Below are 27,093 nucleotides of genomic sequence, written 5' to 3'. Positions count from 1 at the left end.
TCGCACCTAGGTATTGTTATTGTTCTTTGCTTTTATTTAAACCCTTGTCATTCTAGTCACGTCACTAATGTAAGGGGTACTTCTCGACACCTTGAAGATCGTATATCTGCAACAACCGGACAAAAGAAATGTTAGCGAAGAGTAAATTACACAGAACAAGGCGCCCGTTACCTCTTTCTCCTTGTCCACGATTTCCATCAGCAAACTATCGAGCTTTTCCTGGAGCCGCTGGCGTAACGTTCGGTTTTCGATCGTCCGAATTTCTTGCTCCTTCTGGTTGCGTTGCGCCTTCAGGTCGCTCATTTGGCGCTGTAGCTCATAGATGCGGGCGCTATTGTTAACCACATTGCTGGCGGTCGCTCCGTTGGCGTTACTGTTCTGACTGTTGCCAAAGCCTCCGGCATTCGGTACGTCCGTCGTCGATTCGTTGTCCGAGTCAAGGCGTGAATTTTCACCCGGGAAAAATGAAGTCGATTTCGAGCCACCACCCGCCGAAGATTCGAGTCGGCGGGCTGCTCGGTAGCCACTGGCACCAGCACCACCGCTCGACGAACTGAACATACTTTTGTTGAACTCGATTGCCGCCGTGTTCCGTTCGCCTCCTTGCGTTCCCTGGTACGAGCTCGAGTCCGACAGGCGACTATCGTCCGCCTCGGCCGACAGCCGGCTGCTCTCGTCGATGTCGATGTTCTTGTTGATCTGATTATCTTCGTCGTCGGAATCGGACACCTCGCCGCCGAATATGTCGTGCTCGCCGACGTCCTTGCGGGAGCCACTCTTTTTCGTGTTCTTCGACGGGCTCTTGTGCGGGGCGCCAGTATCCGTGCCCGAACCCGGCGAAGGTTTGTTGGGATCTTCCTCTTCGGTAATCAGTTCCCACTTGACGTTGACCGCTTCGTTGTCGACGCGCAGCAAACGCTTCACCTCCTTCTCGATTTCCGGCGCTTCGACGTACTTTTTCTTCAACGTTTTGCGGAACCGCCGCTTACGTACATTTTTGCACGGCGGCGTAATACCGTGCGGCCACAGGTACTTTTTGTCCACCTTGTTCGGGTCCTTCTTCTTGTTCTTGTTCGGCGATTCCTCTTCCGCCGACTGCTGGTCGGGTTCTTCCTTGCAAATCATCTAGAAAGAAAACGGGCGCGGTTAAACGCATCCGCTGACTGGCTCCGGAAGCGGCAGCGCTCGCGCTTACCATCTGGCATATGTCGGCCGATTTGTAGAAATTTTTGGAATCGATCGTTTTCAACGACTCAATGATCGTCGGCAGATCGACAACCTTCGCATGCAGTAGCCAGTGATCGAGCCGAACCTCTCCGTAGCGCAAGTCATTTTCCAGCCGGATGAACAGGCGGTCCTTCAGATTGTTGGCTCCGGTCTGTATGGCTTCCCGAAGCACGGTCGCTGGTTCCTGGACAGTGAACGAAGACCTCATTGAAATTGCCATTTGCTGTGGTGGTGCACGAAAACCGCAAGCCACTTACCTTTGGCATTCGTATTATGAACTGCGTTTCCAGTTCGGCACCATCGTCCTTTTTAGCTTCGGTTTTCATGGGTTTATCGGGCATTTTTAACACGGATTTTGGACACGATCGAACTTTACAGAAATGGTTCTGAAGCACTTTGACAACATTAGGCGTTGGCAAGTAGAAAAAAACAAAACTATGCTGTAAACATGGCAAGGTTTGTACAGTTTGAAGGACCCTGTTCTATTCACCTTGTCGTGTGAGTAGAACCCGCTTCGTAGAACCGTCGCGTGGATGACTTGTGAGCAAACGAAAAAACTTCGAACGATCGTTTGACTAACTTTCGATTATTAACAAATAATAAAATATGTGCTAATTTGTTTTAAAAACTTTAACATAATTACCTTCGCATGCAAATCAAAAAAAAAACACAGCTTTATGGTGCGATGACTCGAGATCCTTGGCAACTTTGCAGAAGCCAGTCAGTTGAAGAGAAGCCATCGGACGAGGACAACTAGTGAGATTCTGCATCGTTACCACCTCGTTAAAATGGAGCCCGTTGAATCCAGTTTGCCGGTTAAAACGGCTAAGCTACAAAAAAGGAAAATTAATTTTGATGCAGCAGACCAGGGCCCAGATAACGTTAAGGCAAGTGTAGCAAACAAAACTGCGCCACCAAAGCCACCGACCAACGGCAAGGCTCAAGGAACGGCTAAAACAAAAAAACTAACCTACGAACAAATGATAAGTGAGGTGATCGCAGAAAATGATCCCAAAAGGAAAGGCCTATCGTTCTTGATGTTACAGAAAACAATTAGGGGCAAGTACGTGATCGATGGCGATATAAAACTTTACGTTAAGCGAGCCTTTGAAAAATTATTGGCCAAACATGTTGTTGAGCATGTGACCGGTTCGGGGGCTTCGGGAAGCATTCGATTTACCAAAGACCACTGGGAGAAGTTGAAGAAATCGGACAAAAAGGTCGTGGTCGTGAAAGAGAAGCAGCAAAAGACAAAGGATCAGCCAGTAGCGCAAGCCAAGGATAAGAACAATAACACGAAAGGGGCAAAGAAAATGGTCGCACCAAAGGCTAAGGTGCCGACAAAGAAAACGGCCATTACTAAAACGAAAATTGATCGAGCCAGTGGCAAAGTGCGGCTGTCCATCACTACCAATCCTACGTCGACAGTCAAAAACCCAATCGCTAGAGCACAACCGACTATCAAAGCGAAAAGTTCAGAGAAAGCACCTCGACAGGGAAAACATAAGAAAGTTAAACAGAATAATTAGCGCACTAGGCGAAGGAAAAAGAAAATTGTGCTGTGGGTAATAATTGTTACCTTGGACCACCATATTTGACTGTATTTTTGGCATTTTTATTAATCCGTTTTATGTTACACCTGTAAGGATTACGTTCCTGTATCGTTTTAGTCATAACATGTAAATCGATAAACATCTTTTGCACTGAATAAAATCTACACGGAGTCAAAGGTTTGAAGGGTTTTCGAGAAACATCGATAAATCTGCAGCATTCTGCCGACGATCGGCTATCCGGGAGCCGAATTGCAGTGCACGCTTTTTTAACACGCAAACCTCAGACAATCCTAGCTTGTAGGCACACAACCGGAGGATCAGCTTATCGCCAATACCAACGCCGAGTGGGTAGTAGCACTTTTGGTTCACTCGCAATGACTGTACCGAAGCGACGAAATCCTCCTGCAAGTAGGGTGTTCGCGGAGTCACGCCGTTGTCTCCAATTACACGATCATCACGAGCCAAGTTGCGGCTTGGCAACCGTTCCCAGTCTAGCTGCAGTTCCGCTTCCAGTGCCCCGTAAGCCCAGTCGATTGCCTCCGTTTCTGTATCACCCAGCTTTTGGCGTTCCCTGAAACTGCGCTCGAACGCCGTTCGGTGCCGAGTGTATCCTCCGAATAGCTCGTCCGCTCCGGAACCTAACAAAAGTACCTGGAACGCGCAACAGTCTTTACAGACAGTACAGTACATCTCTCTTGGCCCCCCTGGGTACTTACTCGACAAGGACTAGTGTACGGTATGCCATGCACTTGGCCAGCACCTCTTGAAGCGAACCACAGTGCCGCTCCCAGTGACTCATCCAGAACGGTTTGTAACGGGTACACCAGATTCGAAATGGTTTTCTGGCGAGCGTTCAGTTCTGCCCGGGACACATTAATCCCAACGAAGTTCCAAACTCTATTAAAATTCAAGAATGTATCCAACATATATGATCAATTCCGTGTTCCGTTCCAAAATTAACTCATGGTAAGAGGGCGTACCGATTCGGTCGGAGCTGCTGCAGTTCGCGCAGTGAGCTATGCCCCGTCAATCTGTCCGGTACATTCCAATCGACGGGTTGCGATTGCTTGTTCCTATCACGGGTCACTTTTTCGAAGGCCACATTAAGCAAATCTATCGGACAGTCGGCCGGTACGTACTCGTCTGCCAGCAGTGCCAGCACGGTGCAATCGATTCCACCGGAAAACAATACGCCGACTTTCGGATGCGTACATTGCGGTGGCATCATAGTTTTGAGGCAGTTTTTGCAGTACTTTGTGGTTCGAACGACGCGCTCTTTGACCGACTCACGGAGCGTGGCTAGAAGCGTTTCGCAAACTCTGTCCACTTCTGGTGATTTCAAAAGATGCTCATATGCTTCTTCCACCGGGAGTTCTTTGCCGTGCGTAAGTTCTCGGAAGTTAAAGTAGGCCTGAACTTGGTGGCAATGGCCTACTTGATGTGCCTTTTCTGTAGATGGGGCGCGATCCCGCTTAGGTTTGCTTGCAGTCACTATGGAACCGAACAATGTGTGTGTCCCATCTGTCTCGACCCAGGGATGCAACCCTGTCATAAACGGTGCGCCCAAGTCCACAAAGTAAAGACCCGCTGGTGGCAGCTCACAAACATCGTTGGACGGAATGTTACCTACAAGCAAAATAAGGAGAAGGTCACGGAAACGATCATAATTCGGAAAGCACATTTCATACCGCTAACGCTTGTGATAAACAACCCTCCATCTGCCCGCTTACTGCGACCAACTAGCAACGAATTCCGGCCCATACTGTCGCGAGCAAAGTACACCCTTCGCTCTTCTTTTCGAAAGAAAATCACGCTGAACGGTCCTCGCATTTCCCGGAACAGTTGTCTCAAATCATCCTCCTCCGAGCACGTTTCGATCCGTCTCAGCAACCACTGAGTGTCGCTTTCTTCCTCATCATCGCGTGGCTGGAAAATGTCCCCATTGAACAGCAAAACAGTTCGATCGGTCTCGAGGGGCTGTTTGCACAGCTTTGCTCCTTGGTGCCACAGGACCGAGCCGTACAGCAACACGCGCGAGTCGTACACGAGCCGCCCACTTTCGTCGGGACCCCGTGAGGAAAGCAACGGACAACATGTCTGAAACTTTGAAAGAAATATAAAACCACTGAAACGGGCCATTGTGGGGCCACTTACGATTTCTTCGCCATCGGAAAGGCTATTTTCTGCCGCGCTAATATAGCAAAATATTCCACACATTTCCGCCGGCTTCTTCGAAAAGCCGAATTGACAATCGGGGCAAAGTAAACACTGACTATTTTTGACGCACCCTGTGCAGCAGCTGTCAAAACAGAAAACCGCATTTGTTTTGAATTCCCACGTGTGAAAGCCGCGCGGTCGTGCAGAAACCGTGTGTCTCGGGTTAAGACCGGAATTATCTTTATTTGTGCAACGTAGTGTCCAAAATGGTGAAGAAAAAGATCGACAACCGCATTCGGGTGATGATAGAGAACGGTGTGAAGCTGGGTCATCGGACGATGTTTGTCGTGGTCGGCGATAAGGGTCGCGATCAGGTCCCGATCCTGTATGACATCCTGACGAAGGCATCGGTAAAAGCGAGACCGACGGTGCTGTGGTGTTACAAAACGAAAGATGAAGCCATTTCCAAGTAATTGCCAGCGGCAGATATGGGGTCGCCCAAAGAATGTTGCTAATAATTTCGTTTGTCTTCCAGCCACGGTAAGAAACGCGCCAAGAAGATCCAATCCGGCAAGATCGACATCAACGAATCGGATCTGTTTGATGCGTTCCGCGTCGCAACCACCATCCACGGTCGGTACTACAAGGACACGCACACGATTCTCGGCAAAACGTACGGTGTTTGTGTGCTGCAGGACTTTGAGGCACTGACGCCGAATCTGTTGGCCCGTACGATCGAAACGGTCGAAGGTGGTGGGCTGATCATTTTGCTGCTGAAAACCATTTCCTCCCTGAAGCAGCTCTACACGATGAGCATGGATGTGCACAAGCGGTACCGGACCGAGGCGCACCAGAACGTGACGTGTCGCTTCAACGAGCGACTCATCCTTTCGCTGGCCGACTGCAGCCGCTGCCTGCTGGTGAACGATGATTTGACCGTGTTGCCGCTTTCGTCACGCACCGCCGACGTCAAACCGATCGACGTTTCGACGATCGGTGCCGGTGGCCACGGTGAACAGTTGGCCGAGCTGAAGGAAAGCCTAACCGACACTCCGCCGGCCGGTCCGTTGGTGAACCTTTGCCGAACGTACGATCAAGCGAAAGCCGTCGCCCAGTTTATCGACGCACTGGCCGAGAAGCAGCTCAAACCGCCCACTTCTCTTACGGCTGGCCGTGGCCGCGGAAAATCGGCCGCAATGGGTCTGGCCATCGCCGGCGCCATTGCGTTCGGGTACGTGAACGTGTACGTCACTTCACCGTCGCCCGAGAATCTAATCACGCTGTTCGAGTTCATCCTGAAAGGCTTCGACGTGCTCGAGTATCAGGAGCACACGGATTACACGATCATCCGCTCGACGAACCCGGACTTCAATAAGGCGATCATTCGCATCAACGTTACGCGCAACAGTCGCCAAACCGTGCAGTACATTTCGCCGACCGATGCTCATCTGCTGAACGCGGCCGATCTGTTGATTATCGATGAAGCGGCCGCCATTCCGCTACCGATGGTGAAGGCGATGCTCGGCTCGTACCTTGTGTTTATGGCATCCACCATTAACGGGTACGAAGGAACGGGACGATCGCTCAGCTTGAAGCTGCTGTCGCAGCTGCAGAAAGATAATGCCGCGCCACCACCAGTAAGAACCTATTTGCCTGCAGTTGAAAACCGGTTTTCACACGATCCTTATTCACCCTACCCCACAGATCAAGCTGGACGAATCGATCCGTTACAGTCCGGGAGATGCGGTGGAAGCGTGGCTAACGTCGTTGCTCTGTCTCGATGCCACGGTCGTGGCGAACCTGACTTCCGGTTGTCCACCGCCCGATGCCTGCGAGCTGTACTACGTCGATCGGGACGCCCTGTTCTCGTATCACCGTGCCGCCGAGGCCTTCCTGCAGCGCATCGTATCGATCTGCGTTTCGTCGCACTACAAAAACAGCCCAAACGATCTGCAGATGATGAGTGATGCCCCGGCGCACCATCTGTTCTGTCTGCTCGGACCGATCACCAAGAAGGACCAGCTGCCGGAGATACTGGTCGTGATTCAGGTGTGCCTCGAGGGACAGATTTCAGCGCAATCGATCCAAAACTCGCTCGTGCGCGGTATGAAGGGGGCTGGCGATTTGATCCCATGGAACATGGCCGAACAGTACGGTGACCGTGAGTTTCCGAAGCTTTCTGGGGCCCGCATCGTACGTATCGCCACGCATCCGAACTATCAACGGGTAAGGAATTGCGGAGTTCAACTCCGAAATGATCGATCAAACATGGCAATTTCCCTCATCCACAGATGGGCTACGGTAAAAGGGCTTTGAAGCAGCTGAAGACGTACTACGAAGGCAAGTTCATGTCGCTGATGGATGATAACGGGACCACCGGGTACGACGAGGATGATCGCGGAATCGAAACGATCGACGACGAAGAGGTCGATCTGCTGCGGGAGGTTATAGCACCGCGGAAAAAGATTCCCACCCTGCTGAAGCGGCTCGCCGAACGACGACCGGAACCACTCGACTATGTCGGCACGTCGTTCGGGCTCACGACGGAGTTGTTGCGCTTTTGGAAGAGTCAAAAATTCGTTCCCGTCTACCTGAGCCAGAAGGAGAACGAACTGACGGGTGAACACTCGTGCATTATGCTGTGCCCGATCAGTCCGAGTGTCGAGCGGCTCGAAACGGCAGATTGGGTGCGACAGTACTTTGTTGACTTCCGGCGGCGCATCTTGAAGCTGCTGGGAAAAGCATTCAGTCGCTTCACGACCGGCCTGGCACTGTCGCTGCTCGAAAACAAAGCCGTCGCCGTGGAAGCCAAAGGTATGGTCCGATCCGCCCCACGTCGGATGTAACATTTGTAATGTCCCTCCTGTTCTCCGCACAGAGTTGCGTCAATCGACGATCGATGAAGTGTTTTTGCCGCACGACATTCAGCGCCTCGAAAGCTACGTCGCCAACCAGGTCGAGTACCGGCTGATCATGGATTTGACCAACGATCTGGCGTCGCTCTACTTCCAAGGCCGGATGGCCGGAGCGCACATCGAATCGCTGCAGAAAGCGATCCTGCTCGGCTGTGGGCTGCAGAACAAAACGATCGACAAGCTGATGGAGGAGTTCCGTATGCCACCGAACCAGGTGTTGGCCAAGTTTTACGATTGCATCAAAAAGCTGACCGCCCACCTGACCCAGGTGATGGAGCGCACGATCGAGGGAACGATGGTGAAGGAAAGCGACCTCGATATGGGCGACCGGTTGGTGCCGTTGCGTCAAACGCTGAACGAGGAGCTGGCGGACGACGTGAAGCGCCTGGAGAAGCAGCAGAAGAAGGAACTGGCCAAGCTGAAGAAGCTGGATCTGGCCGAGTACGCCATCAAGGGCACGGACGAGGAGTGGAACAGCGTACTGTCGAAAACGAAGTCTTCCATCGTCTCCATCAAAAGGTACGCCTCATCGGTGCCAGGCGGAAGGTGGCATTTGTACGGTGCGTTAATGTGTTCTCCCTTTTGTTTCCAGTGGAGAGAAGCGGCTCAACGAAGAAGACGATTCACCGATGGCGGCCGGCGGCGGCGGTGGCGGCGGCAATGGGTTTCAGAAGAAAAAGGCAAAGTTTGGCAAAAAACAAAAGTTTCATAAAAACAAAGCGTAAGCGGCGGTACTGACTTGTTATTTGTTTAGATTTCTCGCTGAAAACAAATCAAAGCTAAAACCTATCACCATATATTGTGATAACGATGAACATTTATTGGTAAATAAATAAATTCAAAAAACTAAAACATGGGGCTCTAATAAAATAAACAAATGGGAAAACATTTTACTTTTCGCATACGCATACGTACATAACTACGGAAAACCAGCAAAAGCTTTTTTATCGCTCCTATCGCGCCTAACGAACGCCTCGACACTCACTCGTAGAAAGTTCTTTTATAGTTCAAGAGCATTGTGCGCCTTGAGACAGATTAGAAGTTTCCAGGTGGTGGAATAATTCGGGTTCAAGGTATCGATCTGCCTCTAGAGCTAGAGGCAATGTAAAAGCAATAAACAATAGCAGCTAAACTAGCGTTGTAACTAGCACTAAAACCAATAATAATGGACCAGGTTTCCAATCGCTGCTGAGTGGAAGGAAAGAGCCCCAGCAGGATTGCCCCACAAAACCCAAACGGGGAACAGACGGATTGACAAGGCAAAACTCAGGAATACCAGAGCGTTTTGTTTGCGTTTGCGTTTCGTTTGCTTCATATCTTACACATCAGTTAACAACAACAAGAAGGGAGGGCACGGGCTTTTAATACCTCTTTAAAACCTACATTGCATTGTAGTGCTTGTGTGTCTGCGTGTTGTGTTGTATATGTTTATAACTCCTTCGTACGAACTTGTTTCCGAACTCGGCCTTTCGCGACTAATGGTTGGCCGTTTTCCGCTATAGGTTGATTGATTTATCCCTTTTAAATAGATCGCGTGTCTGTCTGTGTCTGTATATTTCGTTTATTGTATGCTTACAACACGTTCCTCTCAACACTCATTATTGCCCGCGAGTGCCCAGGTCATTTTCCAGCTACACATACTAGGGGGGCGAGGGTTGGTGGCTTATGGCTTAGGGTCTAAAGATAACAGTAGGTTTTGTTAGTTAACAAGAAACCACTCTGGTGTGGCACGTTTTGCGTATGCGTCCTGTAGAGTGTGTGTGATTACGAGTGTAGATGCGCTGTGTAGTGTTTCGTTATTATCTCATCATTAGAACATTCAATCGTTTCAAAGGTTGGATTGCAGTAATACATACGTTTTTGTTACGTTTTCTTTTACCCCTCACAAAGGAATTGGATAGAAACCAAGAGGAGGCCTAAGGATCGTTGTTAGCTCGAAAGAACCGGAATAAGGTGGAAAGACTGAGTGTAACGTGTAAACAATTGTGCGCGGAATAACAGAGTCAGGAATGGGTTGCGCGCTGGGCCACACTAATGATTGCTTGCTTGCTTGCTGCTTTTGATTAAATAGATTCTAATAGCGCCTCCCCCATGAAATCCTCAGTGGTGAGTGTAGGGAGGGTGCCGTTACTGTTAATCTAGGGCACGGGAGCGCAACGGAACAAGCGGAAAGTGTGTCTCTTGGAAAAGCCTACCGGGAGGACGTAAGAAATGTATTTGAATAATACGCGACGCTCCGCGGTCGAATATTGGTGCTAACTAATTAGCCTAATACTTTATACATACCCTTTGCTTATTTGCTTGCTAGCCGTGTTTGCTTGCTCCTCAATTTATTCCTCATCTTCCGTCCTCGTTCCGTCTCACGTAACAGTGTTCTATATAAATAGCATAATAGTGACCCTAGGTCTTATTCATTGTCTTCGTCCAACGCTAGGGAGCAGTGCCGTGTCTAGCGTTGTCCCGTTTCCGATGGTCTAGTGAATCGGTCTACACGCGTTGCGTTCACATCTTGGCCAATCACATGTGTAGTCGTTCAGCTGTCGGAGGAAATGGGTTGCCTGCCTTCCTTTAGCGGTCCACTGTTCTCCCCCCGACGGTGTTTTGCCGCTTTTTTTGGTATAACATTACAATCTTATCGTTAAGCATCAATACGGGTATTGTCTGCGATGAGTTTAGGTGTAAATTTAATATACTGCTTCACTTTCCTGTCCGCCTCCTCATTCGTCTCGTTTCGATTACTCCCACCATCAATCGTCGTGTTGTATATATAGATGTATATATATATATAGTATCTTTTGCTTATAGTCATCCAGCCTCAGTCACATGCTTTGCCATGCTGCCATCTGTGTTTCTTTGCCCACGGTCCCAACATGTAATTTCAACGCGCTATACTTAATGGAAACAAACGCCAAACGAAACAAGCGAATCGTTACGGGGCGGAACAAGTTAAACAGGCCGGGTATTTACCGTAGACATCTTTTTTGGTGAAGGTTGTGTAATTGGTTAAAAGCTTCCAAAAACCGAGTCAAACCGAGAGTAGCACGCACACGCACATTTGGTAGCCGCAATCGGGTCCTACCACGATCGGGTCCCACTTTCGGGTCAACGCAATATGTATATGTATTTGCTTGAGTTGATAGATTGGAGTTCTCTATACGGGTTAACGATAGGTTTAAGCTACGCTCTGCTTCGGTACGGTACCTTTTGTTGCGTTCCATTAGTCAGTTCAGTCCGTTCAATAACCATCTACGCAGCCGTTGGGTGCCGCTCTAGTACAGCGAGTGAATGATCGATTCACGGTCAGGCAGCTGGCGAACCTTCATTGAACCATCGGCCCCGCAAGAGAACAGGCGGCCACCCTGATCGATCTGCAGCTGCGTCACTCCCTGTCCAATGTGCTTGAAGAAGCTGCTTCTTGCGTGATCGCCCATGAAGCTGTACAGCTGCGTGTGTACGGTTAGGCCCCATACCTGGAGTGGAGGATTAGATCAAAACGAAGCGATATAGACGATCCTCCTTCTTTCTTTCACATCAACCGCAGCCATCGGCGTTACCTTGATGTCACCGTCCGCGGAGCCAGTCACAAAGTGTTCCTCGTTCGGGTCAATGGCTAAGCACTTGATCGGATGTTCATGAGCCTGAAAAACGCGAGCCAAACGAGGGGCCGGATTAAAAAGGTGTACCAGACGGATCGAGCTTGGATATGGACATACCTGGAACCGGTGGCGCAGGACCCGTTGGCGTACATCGAAGATGTTTACGTCACCCTTCTTGCCGGCCGAAATCAGCAGCTGGTGCTGCGGAGCGTACGCTAGACTAGAGGCACCCTGATCGTGGCAGGTGAAGGCTGAGGGTAGGACAAATCGGACATTAGCGGACACGAGAAGAGGGCACTCCACTCTACACGGCGGCGACGGCGGTCACTTACCGGACACTAGAGCCTTTTTCTGTGGCAATAACGTATCCCAAATGGCTACATTTTTGCTCTCCGAGCTGTGGCCGGCTATTTGGTGTTTGGAGAGTGAAAGACAATTAAGGTACGTTGCATCGATTGCAGCGCCAAGGGCCAAGGGACTTACCCGTTGCCACCAAACTGCACGAACCGAGAAACACGAAATCTGTAATTCCTTTATTATGGCATTGATAAGTCTGTGAATGAAAAAAAGAAAAGTTTAGAATTCGCCATATTCGGCGAACGACCTACGGGGCGACTTACGAAAAATGGACGATTGCTTTGGCTGGCCAGTCCCACCTGCCAGAGGCTTAGGTTACCGTCACCGTCGGCGATGCCAAACTTGTTGCCGTGCTGCGAGAACCGGCACCGTGTTACCTTCGCAAACGTGCCCGGCGAGCGGGGCGTGCAGACGACCTGCTGGTGGCCCCATTCCCACATCTGCACCGAACCGTCCTGACCACCGGTAAGGTACAGTGGCATCAACGGGTGTGCGCTCATGCGCTTGATGTTGTCCACCTTATGCTTGAGCACCTTCGGGGCGTTTCGATGGGATTTCGAGAAGAAAAGCAAACCATTAGTGATTCGTCAAACGGTTTCGACAGTTAGCAAACGTCGTGCAAAAGATGCGGAACGGATAAGTCTAACTAGAGTTACGGCTAAATCCGTCGAAAATGCTACGGGAAAGTGATACGGAAAGTTTGCAAAATGTGCTAGAACGGAACTTAACACATGTACTAAAACTATCGTAAATCCTCGTAACAGTTGACAACGTACAATGTTTTACAGAACTATACATAAAAGCAAATGGCGCAACAGTTCTCTGTGTGCAATGCAACATCGAAACAGAAACAGAAATAACTTGATTTCAACGAACGAACGAACGCAATAAATAAATGAGCTCAGGAACAGCAAAACTATCGGTGGCGGGTGCAAAATTGAAACGATCATGAAATATTTCCGAAAAAAGTACCGGTTTCAGCAAATGTTTGGAACGATCGATAACCAGCTTACAGAACCGTGGGCACTGGCTGCCGGGGAAAGTGGCGCCCTTAATCTGCTCGAAAGCCGAATTTTTTAATACGTTGCGCCGCGATGGAGATGTGATGTTTTGATTTACGACACACATTTACGAACGCACAACACAACAGCGAAACAATAGAGGGACATGATTGTAGCGCCACAGCACAGTTCCCCGGGTTAGTACAGAACAGCGCGCGCACGTTGCAGAGAAAGAAAGAGAAAGAAACGGGAATTCGGTTTAAAATGGGCTTTCGAGTAGGTCATGTTACAGTTGATATTAGCAATACGATCGGAAATGGTTGCTATTTTCGGGGGAATGAAGAACAGAACGGCGCCCATTTTGAATGTTTGTGTCTTGTGAAGTCACAGCTCACTGTGACGACGCTGGAAACCTTGCTGCAGTGTCAGTGATGAAAGTAACCCAAAACCAGCATTGAAACTTATCACAGAAAGCCTTGCAATACCCAGAGCCCGTGTTCTTTGTACAGATTGCCTTTCCCCGAATGGGCCCTCCCCGAAATAAACATGAAGCGTTAGTGAAACCTGTGGCGCACTAGGGCACAAACTAACGGGTGACCCGGCTTTCGGAGCTGCTACGTACCACTGAAGCGCCACGGCCTGATTGTCCAGCAATTCCGGGTTGAGGACTAGATGGTGCACCGTAATTTTGGGCACTGCTAATATTGTGGTTCAACAGATGCCTGCCAATAGAACGGAATAGTTATGAGAAGGGTCCGTTTTTTGTTGGCCCCGCGCAACCACTTACTTATCCGTGGCGGTCTGGATGACGAGAAAGCTGCTCGACGGCAGCGATTCGATGTCACGCGACAGGTTCATGATGTCCATCTCGCACTCGTCCTCCATCCAGTTCGGTGACTCGAGCAGCAGCGAAATGTCCATCTCCTGCACTTCGCGCGGTGTGGCCAGCGCGAGCAGCCCGGGATTGACCATGTTCAGGCAGAACGCCGATATCTGTTCCTGGTCCTTGTGGATGATTCGCACCGGTTCTGGAATGTTGTAGTTCTGCTGATGCACGGCGCCGTTTGCGGCACCACCGCCATTGGCGTCATAACCGGCCGCTGTGCCACCGGCGGCATCGACCACCGAAGCCGAGATGGAACCACCACCGCCGCCGCCGCCGCCGGACGAGAGATCGTACGCGTTGCTGGCCGACGATGACTTTTTCTTGCCAAACACGGCCCGGATGAAGATATCTTGCACCGCTTCGATGCGCACGAGATAGTTCCATAGGCGTTTGGCCGGGGCCGCAGCCGATAGACACGGGCTGAAGGGCGTGTTGGAGCGTTCCAGCAGCGACCGGTACTTGTGTATGGCGGGGCCCTTAGCTTCCGATTCCACGAAGCAGCCTGGCAATGGGCGAAGCGAGAATCAGGAATCAGTATTACTCTCGAACGGTGCGAACGGTTGCCACTTACCCGGAATGTAATCGACCGACGCCGGTCCACGGTTTTCCAGCTCGTCTTTCAGCAGGTCCTGCCAGGCGGATAGTGACCGCAGTATACCGTGCACCAGCGGACTGCACACCGGAAGCTCTGGAAGCGAGACAGGTTCGATGTTAAAAAAAAGGACCGCAGGATCGGCTGTCACCGTTTGTCTTACTACCTTGCATTTCGATGCCGGCCACGGCAATGAACGACTGCAGCTGGCTCTGGGCGACCCGTATCAGCGCGTACCGCATGATGCTCCACGAGTACGAGTGCGGGTTGGAGTGCTCGTTGTTCTCCAGCCGATGTTTGCGCACCGCGGCCGACACCTGCGATGCCTTCGGGTCGTTGTTGAGCGGATCGTTGAACACGTCCTCGTCGTCCTCGTCCTCGTCCAGATCGGAGACGGCCGAGTCGGCCGAATCGTACTCCTCCTCGTCCATGCCGATGCCGCGCGGGATCGGCTTGGTAAGGAAGTACGAAACCATCGACATCTCGGGCGGCACAAACTGCTCCCGGTACGTCGGTTTGTCTTCCTTCATGCTCGATGCCCCCTGCGGCCCGGCAAAGTGCCCGAGGAGTTTCATATTCAGCTTGACCCGTTGCTTCGTCAGCGACGTGACGGCACCCCACACGCTCCCGCCGTCCGTCGTAGTGCTGCCCCCGGTGCTCGTCCCCGAATCGTTGCTCCCGGCCGGTGCTCCGTCCAGGCTTTCCTGCTGCAGCTGCGCCTGCACGGCCTGGGCCGTCTGTGCGTGCGATGTGGCTTTGCGGAGCAGCTTCTTCACGCCGCCACCGAACAGGGTCGACCAGGAGCCGTCGGAAAAGTTCTGACCCGCCAACCGGTACAGGATGTGACTGTCGCACGTGGTCAGCGCGTACACGAACAGTGCCATGTAGGCGGCCACAAATGACTCGCACAGCAGCACGTTCAGCCGCGGGGTATCTTCGTCCTTCTCGCGTGCCAACAGGGCCCGCAGGTTCGTGACGCCGGGCCACTTGGACGGCGGCGTACTGACGGCCAGCGGCTCATCGGTCGAGTACTTGCGGCGCCGCTGATGGGCGGCCGCGTTCGCCATCAGGTGCGTGCTCTGGCAGCTGGCGTTCAGTTTGGCGATCGTCTCCATGCCCGGACTGTGGCAACCCTGGCCAGCCGCACCGTCCGCACCCGCCGCCGATTGCTTCACGCTGAACGTGTCGGAATCGCACAGCGACTGGTAGATGCAGGCCGACAGCGCCACGGCCAGATCGCGCAGGACGAAGATACCGCTCGGGAAGCTGTACGCGCGGTTCATGTGCGGCGGCATCCGCATGCTGACCATCGTCTGCAGCATATCGTGCGTGTGCGACTGTAGATACCGGAGCGGGTCCGCGATCACCGTCTTGTTGCCGGCCACGCAAGCACTCAGCAGCGGCAGCGTGGTGGGGAACGGCAGCGGAGACAGTAGCTGCTGTTGAGTTTTCTCCTGCTGCAGCTCCTGCAGCAACAGCACCAGTTCCATACGCACCGAGGCCAACCCACCGCCGCTGGCCCCGTGCAGCGAACAGTAGCTGAGCAGCGTACGGAGCAGCGTTTCGTTCGCCTTCAGCCACCGCTTGCGCCTGGCCGCCCGCTGTACCTTCGCCTCGAAGTCTTGCTTCTCCTGGATCAGGATCTCGTGCAGGGTCGGCTTGTCGTGCGGGAACTTGTTCGCCAGTACCGGCGTGTCCCGGTCGAACGCGGGATCCATCGCGGCCGTCGTCGTGTCTTCGATCGCCGTGTTCTCCGAATCGCCCGTGCTGTAGTTACACAGCTGCTTCAGCGCTTCGACCTCGCGCTCCAGCCACACGTACAGCTGATAGCGCAGCTGACCACCGTCCACCTCGAAGCCGGTCGCCAGCGTCGACAGTTCCTCCATCAGGATCTTCAGGCAGGCGATAAACTTGAGCTGCTGCGCCATAATGTCCAAGCTACCGCCCGGACTGGCATCGGCTTCGCCCTCTTCCGCCGGCGGTTCTTCGTTGTCCGGTTCACAGTTTGCGCTGCTCTTGATCTGAATGCCACCGTCATCATCGTCGTCGTCGTCGTCGCTACCCGCGGCCGCGTCATCATCCCAGACGATTTTAAACTCATCGTCACCATTCATCGCGCCCCCGGAAGCCGGTGCTCCCCAGTCCATGGCCGTGCTGGTGCTGCTTGCGCCCCAATCGAACGAATTGCCCGTCTCGCGGCCACTGTCCCCTCCCGCGGTGCTCTTGCTCCAGTCCAGTATGCCCGTCGCGATCAGTGTACTCTGGTCCTTGGCGTCCGTCACCCCACCACCGACCGGACCGCCCGGACCAGCAGCACCCGGACTCTGCACCGTACTGTTCGCTTCCTGCTCGATCACCTTCGTCGGCAGTTTGCTCAGCACCTCGAGCGCCAACGCCGGACAGCCGGCCTTGAAGTGTGCGTGTGCGGTCGTAAAGTAAAGCTGCCGCTCGAGCGGCGTAATGGAGTCCTCCAGCTGAATCTGTTTGTCCATCGTGCCAGCTGCAGTCGCGCTAGTATCGGCCCCACCGCCGCCGCCGCCGGCACCGTAACTGAAGCCAGCAATAACGACCTGGGCCCGCTTTTTGTCCTGCGCCGACAGCGCAATGTGCTGGCGGATCAGGAGCGGGTGCGTGCGAAGGTACACGTAGAAGTTGAACACATTCGGGTTCGTCGAATGGCTCGGATCGTGCCCGGAGCCCCCGCCAAGCACGGCCCGTTCGTCGTCAAACAGCGGGTGCATGCTGCCGATCTGGTTGTCGAGCAGCGTGCTCAGACTGCCACTGTAGTCCTTCAGTATCCACAGGGCCATCGAGCGCAGGAACGGGTCCGGGTGCGCCCGGCAGAGGTCCTGATTTTCACCGTTCCGATCACACCCCAGCACCTCCTCGTACAGCAACCGCTTGAAGCTGGGCGGCGTAGCATCGTGCTCGCCCTCGTACAGTCGCGTGATGACGAGCGCCAGCTGCAGGTCCTCCAGCTTCGTCAAGCACACCTCGAGCGCATCGTTGAGCGAGTTGGCCAGCAGGAAAAAGGCCACGGCGTGCTCGAACCGCTGCTTGCCGAGCAGCGCAAACGCATTCTTGAGCGCCGCCTTACGCCACCGATCTTCGGCGAAGTTGTTCGCGAAGAACGAGGTCATCTTCTCGTCCCGCTTCGACCGGTACAGTCCCCACACGACGGACTTTTTCTTCATCGCCATATAGTAGATGGCCGCATCGAGCGGGTCCTGGTTCGCCTGGAACGATGCCTTCGCTAGCCGCTCGATGCACTGCCGCAGGCGGGTGTTGTTGCGCAACCACCAGCCTACGCCGAGTTCCTTCAGCACGTGCCACTTCGGTTGACCCTTCACGTACGACGGGATCAGATTGAGCAGCTCCTCTTCGCTCTCGGAGTGGAACGCCCAGACGATGTTACCCGTACCGACGCCCTGCCGCTGGAACGATTGGCGCTGCGAGATGGGCAGGCAGCGGAGCAGGTAGTTGTAGTGCTTCATGGCCAACAGGAACCGCAACCCACAGTCGTCGAGCGAATCGGTCGACACGCTCTCCGTGTTCGGCACGCCCGTTAGGTTCTCCTTCGCGATCGCCGTTTTGGCGGCATCGATCGCGAACCGCTCGGCAAAGTCGATGTTGCACGTCGACACGGTATCGGCGAGCGCGAGCAGATGCATCTGGTCCAGAGACGACAGCCCCGGTAGGTGGGTGTGCGTGAGCAACCGCGACAGCAGCTGACCCTGGCGTGGCCCGAAGTGCGACAGATAGTGTTTCTCCGGGAGCGACGAACGGCGATCGGTGTGTCGGTTCACCTCTCCGCCGCCACCGCTCTCGTCGTCCAGCAGATCGTCCAACGATTCGTCCGCAATGTTGCTCTCAAACAGCTCATTGTAGTCCTAAAAGAGGCGAGCGACAATCGATCAATTGTGGGGCGGGTTCTCACCGGGCGCGATCACCACCTACCTTCACTTCGTCGCTCTGCTGCAGATTGCTTCCCCGGGACTCTTTGTCCGCTGCCAGCAGCGTCCACAGTGGTAGCGGCGGGATTGACGTTATTTCCGCGTAGTCTAGCGTCAGCTCCTCCGGGATCTGTTACGATCGTTTGTTACGGGATTTAAATTTTCGGGAAACACATTAGTAGAGCACGATCTTTCTGTTCCATTACAGTACATCTGTGTTAACCGCTACTACCGTGCTGCTGGACACGCTACAACTACTAGTACAACTACTACCGCTACTTGATCTAAGGCCAAAAAGTGCGCGACACGTTTCTCACGGTCACGTTCCTTGGTCTGGCCACACCACAGCCAGTGATCTTGGGGCTTTGCAGAAAGTGCATAAGTGCGAAACCAATCAGTAAACCAAGTGCATAGAAGGTGGGACAGAGAGAGAGATTAATACAGACAAAATGAAACTACACACATCCGTATAGTTTGATGGGAATAGGGAGGTTGCGACGTTGTTAGTCCAAAGTAAAATACGGGAAAATATAGTACACGTTATGGAAACACATGGTTTAGGAAATAGAAGAAATAGAAACACATACTACAGTATTAAATAATCTTGATAATCGCAAGTGTGTTAATCGGTGTTTTGTTTAGTAACATCGAAATTACAACCCAAAAAACGGGATCAACAGATCCGATCTTAGAGCACACGTGTGGTGGTGTCCAACAGGAGAACGAACGACACAAAACATCTTTTCATCTTTTTTTGGTGGTGGTACCATTTTAAAAGAGTTTTTAAGGGATCGGTATTTCACAAGTCAAGATTTAACAAACCACCCGGGTGTTGTTCCGGTGGTTTCTTTAATTCGGGAATCGCATCGCAATCCTAATCGAACCAAAAAAAACATCAAAAAAATGGCCCATTATGCCGCGTGGGAACATCGAAACTATTACGACATCAAGAAAAACGGAAAGCATCAAAAGGGAGAAAATAAAAACGGAAGCAAATCGTACAATATATTGAAGGGGCAGCAAATATCAAAAAACATTGGAGCCGCGCAGAAGACGACGAAGAAGAAGAAGTGTAAATATGGGGGAGAGCAGCAGCATTTTTAGCGGATAAATAATTGTGAAAAAATCGCACCTGTGTCGTCGATCCCCTTGGTTCAAGAGGACTAACGGTGCCTGCCGGGCAGCTAATGGAAAGTGTGCGCGATCGAGACCAACCACGCTGGAAACACATATGTAAACAAATAAAGAAAAGATAATGGAAAGTGGATAAGAGATAGAGAGACAGAGAGCCAGAAGGACAGAAAGCGAGGAAGAGAGCGAGAAAGAAATTTGTGGGAAAATGGGTGCATCTAGAAGAAAAATAATATGAAATGATTGACAAATAGATAGAGAGAGTGTGTCCGTTAACATTCCGAAGCCGCCGAGCGTCGTGTCACTCTAATCCGGACCAGTAGTCAGGCCCCTAGAAAGGATGAGTTGAGCCAATGAAGTGCCATGCCACTCCGACGAAGCAAGTAGCAGACGTACAGATTTGCGGGTTCCAATTGATGGTTGAAGGAGGCAGATGGTCAGAGTCAGAGCCAACGGCCGACAGCGCGGAAGAAGAGAAGCAAAGAAGCACTAAAGAAATCATTACAACAGCTTTACTCGCAACTATCGATCGATCGTCTGCGCGTGTATAGGGAATCCCAACCCCGTTTTGAATCGATAATATTTAAGTTCTAATTAATCCCATTCCCAGTTATTGATTTGCCACTTGCCGAAGGGATTTTCTTATACACGCCCCACAAGGAAACGAAGAAGAAAGATGAATGCAAGATGATGATGAAACTCAGTACCGCCTACGTACGGATTGTGCGCGCTGAAATCAACGTGGGCTGATATGAGAACTGATATGATAAAGATGATAACGCAGGAGCCACACACGCAGGTGTGACACACTCTAATGAACGGAATTAGCAACAGAATATCAATATTAGCGCGTATTACACGGAGAGACACGACCAACGGAGACACACAAACACAAATCAGACACACACACACACAATATGTTGTTCCGGTGCGGTGCTACGGGGTACTGTGCGTGCGTTTTAGACCGCTAGACGGACGGACGGACGGACGCGGATGAGGTTGAGCGTTCGGGACAAGGGAATCGCCATCGGGAAGGAAGGAAGGGCGTCGCGGGCCGGATAAACATACCTGCCGGTTGAGGCTTTCTTCGTCCCCGCCACAACCGCGCACCGTGTACGAGCCACTGATGCACCGCACCAGGTGCGCCAGGATGGCCTTCACCCAGCGGATCTTGCCCGAGTTGAGCAGCTCCATCAGCTGCTTCGGGTGGTACTGTGGCAGGACGGGGCACGCGATGCGGGACGCCTCAAACAGCCCGTAGTCCGTCATGTAGTCGTGACCACCGGAAGCCGCCGCCGCCGCCGCCGACCCCGACTGTGGCTGCTCCGCCGTCACGCTGGCCAGATGGCTCGTGCTAGCGCCGCCCTGGGGTTTCCGTTTCTTCTGCGACTCGCTCGCCATCAGCTGGTTCAAGTTGATGGAACTGACGCGCGACAGGACGGGCATCGAGGAAACGTTCGCCAACCGGCGCTGCGTGCTGTCCTGCGCCATCGACCGCAGGTCCTCGTCCTTCAGGTTGCGCGTATCGTACAGATCGTCAATGTCGACCATCGGCCCGTGGCTCACATTGTACAGGCTGGTGCTCTGCGGTTTCCACTGCGAGTAGACGTGCATTTCCGAGTCCATGCCGGCCACGAAGATACCGTCGCGCACCCACGAGATTTGCATCGGCAGCGGTGGCAGTCCATCGGCCGTCGTTAGTTCGATCTGACGCAGTTTCATCCAACGAATTTCATCGTTAAAATGGGGCTGCGCCAACGAACTCGCTTTACGCAGCAGCGGCCGATTGGTTGACTGTGATTCCTTCATGGCCTTCATGTTCGACTGGGCCAGATCGCTGCAGACGGGCGTGAAGAGCAGTATCTTGCTACCGACGGCCACCGTCAGGATGTGCGAACCGTCCTCCTTCGAGACCCAGTCGAGCTGGACCAGATGCTTTTGCGTAATCGGACACGTGTTACCGTGCTCGGTGATGCTTTTGCGCAGGGACTGCAGCGTACTGAAACTGGGCACCGCCAGCAATCCCGGTGGCCCGGACGTCGGTTTCGTCAGCGAATCCGGCGTCACGTCACCCCCGTTGACCGAGCGCGGTGAGCGGCCATCGTCGTGGGACAGCGTCTGGAGCACCTGGTTAAGCCGCTGCTTCTTCTGCAGCGTCCGCGTATCGTACAGATAGCTCAGGTCCAGGTTGTGGTCCATCTGGATGCGCGGCAGATGAATGTTCTTCAGGTGGATCGTGTCCTCCAGCACCCACTCGCTGCCCCCGGTCGATTCGCACTCGTAAATCGCGACGCTCAGATTGACGAACCGTGACTCCGGATCGCTGCTCTTGGTCGGCCGGGTAAACGATTTGCCGTACTTGTAGGCGCACGCAATCCGGCCCGAGTACGCGGCACTGATGTGCAGCAGCTGACCGCTCACGTCGATGGTCGATTCCTGATCCTTGCGGATCATTTCCCACTCGCACCACTCGTACCGGGTGGCCGCCGTCGGTTCCTCACCGGCCCGACGGTTCGTCGTTTTACACTTCCAGAAGCGTACGGTCGAGTCGGAACACGCCGTCACGATAATGTACGGTGCGAAGCAGGCCGGATAGATGGAGGACGAGCTGAGGTGGCCGGCCGCTGGGGCCGCATGTATCACATCGACACCGTCCGGGAGCGGCAGTTCCTGTGTGCACACTTTCGTCGTCGAAATGTTAACGTGTGAAGCATGTTCCGCGGCACCGGTTGCCGTTCCCCGCTGCTGATGCTGGTGGTGGCCAGCGGCACCGGGGCCTCTCGCCGCGTCATCCAGCACCACCGAAGGGCGGTGCAGGTTTTCGGGATCATCCAAATCCTGCACCAGATTGCTGTCGGGGACGTAGATCATGCTGCTGCTCATATCGTCGGCCGCGGCCGGCTGTGAAGCGATCACGATGCGCCACATGTGCAGCGTCGTTCCGTTGTTGGTGCGCTCCAGGACCACCAGGTAGAATGGTTGCTCGAACTGTGCGTTCCGCTGCAAATCCACCATCGCACCCATGCCACCGTCCATCAGTCCGATCGTGGGTTTCATCGGATCACCCAGAGACGCCACCGGATCGACGCTCATCGTGGTCGCCGTGCCGCCGCCGCCAAACGGGTCCACCGTCTCGATCCGTTCGCCCGTAATCAGTTGCTCCTGGAACACGTGCAGAAACTGCGTGTTCTGCCAATCGTGCGTCGCATCGTCGATCGCATCGAGCTGAATGATACACCCGGGCCGGGCCGTCGATTGCTGCGAAACGATCTTGAAACGATCGTGCAGTGTCGGTGGAAGCAGCATACCGCCGTGGCTTTCCGACGATTCCGTCGACAGCGACATGAGCGAGTCCATGCGCCGGCAACGACGCTCGGAACTGGATATTTCGGCCAGTAGGGTGCGTGCGTCGATCACCGCTTGGTAGACGCGCAAACACTCACCATCGCTCGCGACGAAGCAGGCCGAGGGTGAGTTGCTCAGCGGACCAAGCGTCGTGCTGGGCAACAGTGTCGGTATCCAGGCAACGTTGCTGAAGGCGGAAATTTCCGGTGAATTGATGCGTGCCAGTTCACTGACACCGCCCGACTGCGAGAGCGGACCGACGGCATCGACACGCCACAGAATCAACTCGGAGCAGAAACCGGACGGCACGAACACATCCTTCGGTCGTCCCGGGGTCGCCGCCGCCGCCGACGATTTGCTCGGTGACGGAATGTCGGGGATGTTGTGATGCGAGGTGGTCAACAGAAGCGGCAGTACCGGGTGGCACGTGATGTCGTTCACGCGAAACCGGTGCCCGGAGGCACGCGATGCGTGGCCAATGCTGAGGACCTGCGAAAACTTGCTCCGATCGGCGAATGTCAGCTGCCACAGGTTTAGCGTTCCGTTCGAGTGCTTCGTTACCATGGAGATGGTCGGTGACGGCGGTGCGGTCAGTATGTCCATCTGCTCCAGCGGATCTCCCTGCGCGTCCCTCTCGCCACCAGCGCCATTTTCGGCCAGGGGACCCGTTCCCTCTTCCCCGTCGGCATCAGCACCCGCTTCACCACCGGTGGCCGCCGTACCTTCGTCGGCTTCATTCTCCTCCAGCACACTCGGGAGCGACGTAACGCCAACGTCACTGATCACATCCAGTGCCTGGTGCTGGCAGGCACTCGCCGTACCACCGTTTCCACAGCTGGACGATTTCGGTCCGCGCATAATCATATCGCGAAAGCCAAGATTCCCGCCCGTATTGTAGAGCGCCACGGTCGTTGACATTGACATTGCGTCCCCGAGCGGGAACGCCGATGGGATACGCGTCGAGAAGGACACCTGCGCCTGACGGAACGAACCCGGATGGTACTCGTCCAGCCACTCGACCACCCAGATCAGGTAGCTCCCGTCGATCGGGTGGATCGAGAACAGCAGATCCGGGCTGTGGTGCCAGTCGCGCAGCAAACACTCGATCTTCATGTCCAGCGAGTCCGTCACGTGCAGATGGTGGTTCTGATGGTGGCCACCATCGTTTGCCAGCGAATTGATGGAGGTCGTGTTCGAAAGGCCACCCGCCAGCGAACCGGCCCCGATCGAGTGCGAACGGTTCCCCGGATGTTGGCCGTCGTCGCTGTTGCTATTGCTTTCCTCCTGCGACAGGCCACTGCGCAGCTGGTGCTTCGAGCCGGCGCGACGATCGTCCGATCCCTCCTCCAGACCGGTTCCTCCGCCACCAGCCGGTTCCACGCCACCCTCGCTGTTGCTGGCGGACACATTCTGCTGCTGCTGCTGCTGCTGGTGGTGGTGCTGTTGATCCTCCTTTTCGATCACCTTGCGGGTGATCTCCTGCAGAATGCCCTCGGCCTGGGGCGTGAAGTGCATCTCCTTGTTGTTCAGCCAGTGCAGGATAAAGTTGGGTTGCGTGGCCGGATCGGTCGTGTGCATGGACGGCACGAGCGGGATGTCCGTTTCGGCGTTGATCGAAGCGGCCAGGTGAAAGTGCAACCCGGGCGTCATTCCCGTTCCGTGGTAGCCGTACGAGTGAAAGTCGTGCACACTGTACGTGGACGGCAGCGTCGGTATCGGGGCGTTACCGAATCCCGCCACCGAGCAGCTACTGGCACCGGGCCCCCCGAATCCGGCCCCGATTCCGTTCAATCCGTTCGCTGGCCCACCGCCACCACCGTGCTTCGCGTGCCGGCGGATGTGGAAACACGTTTTCATGTGCTTCAGGCGCTGCATAAACCGGTGCTTGTGGCGATGGGTACGGAACTTTGGATTTTGCGACGCAAGCGGATCGAACTGGTTCATGTTCACCAGCCCATCGTCCGGCAGCACCGTCTCGACCCAGATGCGGCAGATGTTGTCCAGGCAGGACGTGACCAGCATGTTCGAGACCGATCCCTTCGGCATGTACTTACTCGTTTTGCGCCACGAGATGTGCGTCACGGCACGCGGATGGGCCACGTACACGAACCCATAGCTCACTTCCGGTGCCCCGATAAAGCTGCTCTGCGATTGTGTCTGATCGAAGCTTTTGTTCGGAAACAGAACTGCAATAGAAGCGAGCAGCAGCGTGGTGAGTGGGTAGCCATGACGACCGACATGCCCGCCCGTCTACTTACTGTGCTTGTTCTCGTACCAGACCTTCACCAACCGGTCGCTCTTGCCGGAGGTGGCGAACAGTGTACCATCCGGACTAAACGCCATATGGTGGACCGGTGTGGCGGTGTGACACTTCCACACACAGTCCCAGGAACTGCTATCCGATTCCTCTTCTCCGGTGGGCGTTTTTGGGTCCCGCTCCGATCCGCCAATCTCAAACTTGACCGCTGTAAAGAGTCAGAACCGCCGCTGTAAGCGATCGCTTTGGTTCAGCAGGCCATGCACACCATACTTACAGGTCGGTTCATCCTCATCCTTCGAGAGCCGCTCGTGCCAAAGTTGTAATACTGTGCCACCGGTCAGCAGGCGCGTTCCTTCGAGGTTCCACGAGAGCGAGCTAATGTGGGACGCGGCCTGCAAACTTCCTGTCTGCACCCATCTGCAAAACAAAGGTTAAATTGCACGCAAATCGTGAACGGCAAAGGCAAAGGTCACTTCGATCGTTTAACCTTACTTGTACTCCAAGCCGTGCGTAGACGAGCGGTCGGTGTGGATGAGGGGCGTCGGTTCGAAGATGCACACCTTGTCCTCGTACGCGGCCGCTATCTTGCCCGTATCGGTGCTCGTGTCCAGGGCCGATATACGGATATAGTTGTGAACGGCGCCCGGGATAATTTGCACGCGCTCGAAGTTGCTCGCTAGCACGACAATATTGCAACCGGCCGCGTATGCCTACCGCAAGAAGATGGAGATGGACAATTAGCGAAAAAAGTGAGAAACAAAAATCGGCAAAACAAGGCCAAAACGGCGACCTCCGTGAGGCGCCCCGTTCCGTTCTTCGTGCGCTTGTTTTTTTGCCTTCTCTCTGACCCTGCGCCAAGTGCTTGAACAAACAGCCACAAAACAACGGACCCGCGCCAACAAGATGCGCAAACACAGAGGAGAGAACCCAGGAGCCAGCCGCCAACCGGGGTGGCCATGGTTCGATCGCGAGAGCCCCAGTTATCAACAGTATCCGCTCACACACGGACGGAAGGGGGAGGGGGATGTACACAAACAACACAAATGATTCACGTGCGAGGTGCTGTTGTTTTTCTTTTTTATCACGCCACACACTCTCTCTTTCTCTCGCATTCTCTCGTTCGCTCATTCTTTCGTTGGTTCGCTCTCTCAGTGATCCTTGTTTTGTAGTCGTCACTTTCGGCATGGATCACTAGATCGAGAAGGTCTAGTAAACCAGCCGCCAACTCTGGGCCCTTGCATGATTAATATCTTTATGCATATTAATTTGATTCACCGTCTAGTCACACCACCCCACTACCGGCCACTGTTCGTTTGATGGATTGCCCGAGTATGTTGCAAGAGGCTCTTAGAGAAGGTGATTGCCGTGTGAGGGTCGCGGTGGTGTCGACGGGGGGAAGTCTGTGGTTGGGCGTGCGCGCGCGTGTGCGTGCGTTTGTAGCATATGTATCGATGAAGAATCGCGACAGAGTGAGAGAGAGCGCGCACCACGAGAGAGACCGACCGTATCGATTGAGAGCGCCAAAGCGAGAACGAGAGAGTGAAAAATTATCAGTCAAGTGATCAAACGTCACCGTTTTCCATTTTTTCGACCACAAACCGTGGACGGTGGTATTTTCACCATAAATGTCCTCATTTCCCGTTGTGGGAAGGCTATTCACGAATGTTCAGGTATCGTTCGAACCAAATCCAGCCTTTGGACGCGATTTATGGAGCGACAGAGTAAAGGAAAGAAGCCCCGTGGGCCACCACTACAATCGGGTTTATCACATTTCGTCCCCCGAAGCGATAAGCGGGTTACGTATTTGCATGGACAGGTTGGCCAAGGTATCTAGGCTGCGGTTAGTTTTGCAATTTCGTTTTGCTTTTTGGCGCAGCCATTGTTTGGTTGGATGAGGTCCAAGTGCTGTGCTTATCAGTCGCTGCGGGAACTACGTGGGATTCACTGAGCACGGGGCACTAGCGACAGGGTGCAGGGGAGGGCGAGCTAGAGCGAGGGGGCACGAGCACGTACAGTGAATGGGACTCCCTCGACGGATCCAACAGCAAAACACCGATCGCCAGCATTGCAGGCACCACTCAGGATCTGATGACAATTCATTTCGCTCTTTGGTTTCGACA

The 27,093-nt window shown here is 53.7% G+C and overlaps 5 protein-coding genes across 5 annotated transcripts; 2 read left to right on the top strand and 3 right to left on the bottom strand.

Moving 5' to 3' along the window:
* On the bottom strand, positions 1-1,618 carry LOC128268992 (transcription initiation factor TFIID subunit 7). Its single transcript, XM_053006316.1, has 4 exons — positions 1,485-1,618; positions 1,196-1,411; positions 172-1,125; positions 1-106 (listed from the first exon to the last, which is right to left on the bottom strand). The coding sequence occupies exons 1-4, from the start codon at positions 1,566-1,568 to the stop codon at positions 65-67; spliced, it is 1,296 nt and encodes a 431-aa protein (XP_052862276.1). The 5' UTR covers positions 1,569-1,618; the 3' UTR covers positions 1-64.
* Positions 1,619-1,987: 369 nt separating this feature from the next.
* On the top strand, positions 1,988-2,950 carry LOC128278369 (uncharacterized). The gene has a single exon (XM_053017091.1). The coding sequence runs from the start codon at positions 2,016-2,018 to the stop codon at positions 2,754-2,756; it is 741 nt and encodes a 246-aa protein (XP_052873051.1). The 5' UTR covers positions 1,988-2,015; the 3' UTR covers positions 2,757-2,950.
* On the bottom strand, positions 2,830-4,997 carry LOC128278368 (asparagine synthetase domain-containing protein CG17486). The gene is made up of 5 exons (XM_053017090.1): positions 4,935-4,997; positions 4,469-4,883; positions 3,761-4,406; positions 3,497-3,677; positions 2,830-3,431 (listed from the first exon to the last, which is right to left on the bottom strand). The coding sequence occupies exons 1-5, from the start codon at positions 4,995-4,997 to the stop codon at positions 2,952-2,954; spliced, it is 1,785 nt and encodes a 594-aa protein (XP_052873050.1). The 3' UTR covers positions 2,830-2,951.
* A 206-nt stretch (positions 4,998-5,203) lies between these two features.
* Positions 5,204-8,693, top strand: LOC128268810 (RNA cytidine acetyltransferase). The gene is made up of 6 exons (XM_053006051.1): positions 5,204-5,406; positions 5,473-6,574; positions 6,642-7,163; positions 7,229-7,756; positions 7,818-8,371; positions 8,445-8,693. The coding sequence occupies exons 1-6, from the start codon at positions 5,204-5,206 to the stop codon at positions 8,575-8,577; spliced, it is 3,042 nt and encodes a 1,013-aa protein (XP_052862011.1). The 3' UTR covers positions 8,578-8,693.
* On the bottom strand, positions 8,581-27,073 carry LOC128277316 (dmX-like protein 2). The gene is made up of 18 exons (XM_053015761.1): positions 26,987-27,073; positions 25,466-25,683; positions 25,248-25,390; positions 24,972-25,178; positions 20,437-24,899; positions 19,370-19,456; positions 18,248-18,367; positions 14,451-18,174; positions 14,264-14,380; positions 13,932-14,194; positions 13,594-13,853; positions 13,429-13,528; positions 12,069-12,338; positions 11,932-12,001; positions 11,781-11,855; positions 11,566-11,699; positions 11,407-11,490; positions 8,581-11,322 (listed from the first exon to the last, which is right to left on the bottom strand). The coding sequence occupies exons 1-18, from the start codon at positions 27,071-27,073 to the stop codon at positions 11,122-11,124; spliced, it is 10,623 nt and encodes a 3,540-aa protein (XP_052871721.1). The 3' UTR covers positions 8,581-11,121.
* Positions 27,074-27,093: the final 20 nt, after the last annotated feature.

The sequence above is a fragment of the Anopheles cruzii genome, chromosome 2 (genome assembly GCF_943734635.1).
Source record: "Anopheles cruzii chromosome 2, idAnoCruzAS_RS32_06, whole genome shotgun sequence".
Classification (NCBI taxonomy): domain Eukaryota; kingdom Metazoa; phylum Arthropoda; class Insecta; order Diptera; family Culicidae; genus Anopheles; species Anopheles cruzii.
This window is presented reverse-complemented; position numbering and strand designations above follow the sequence as displayed.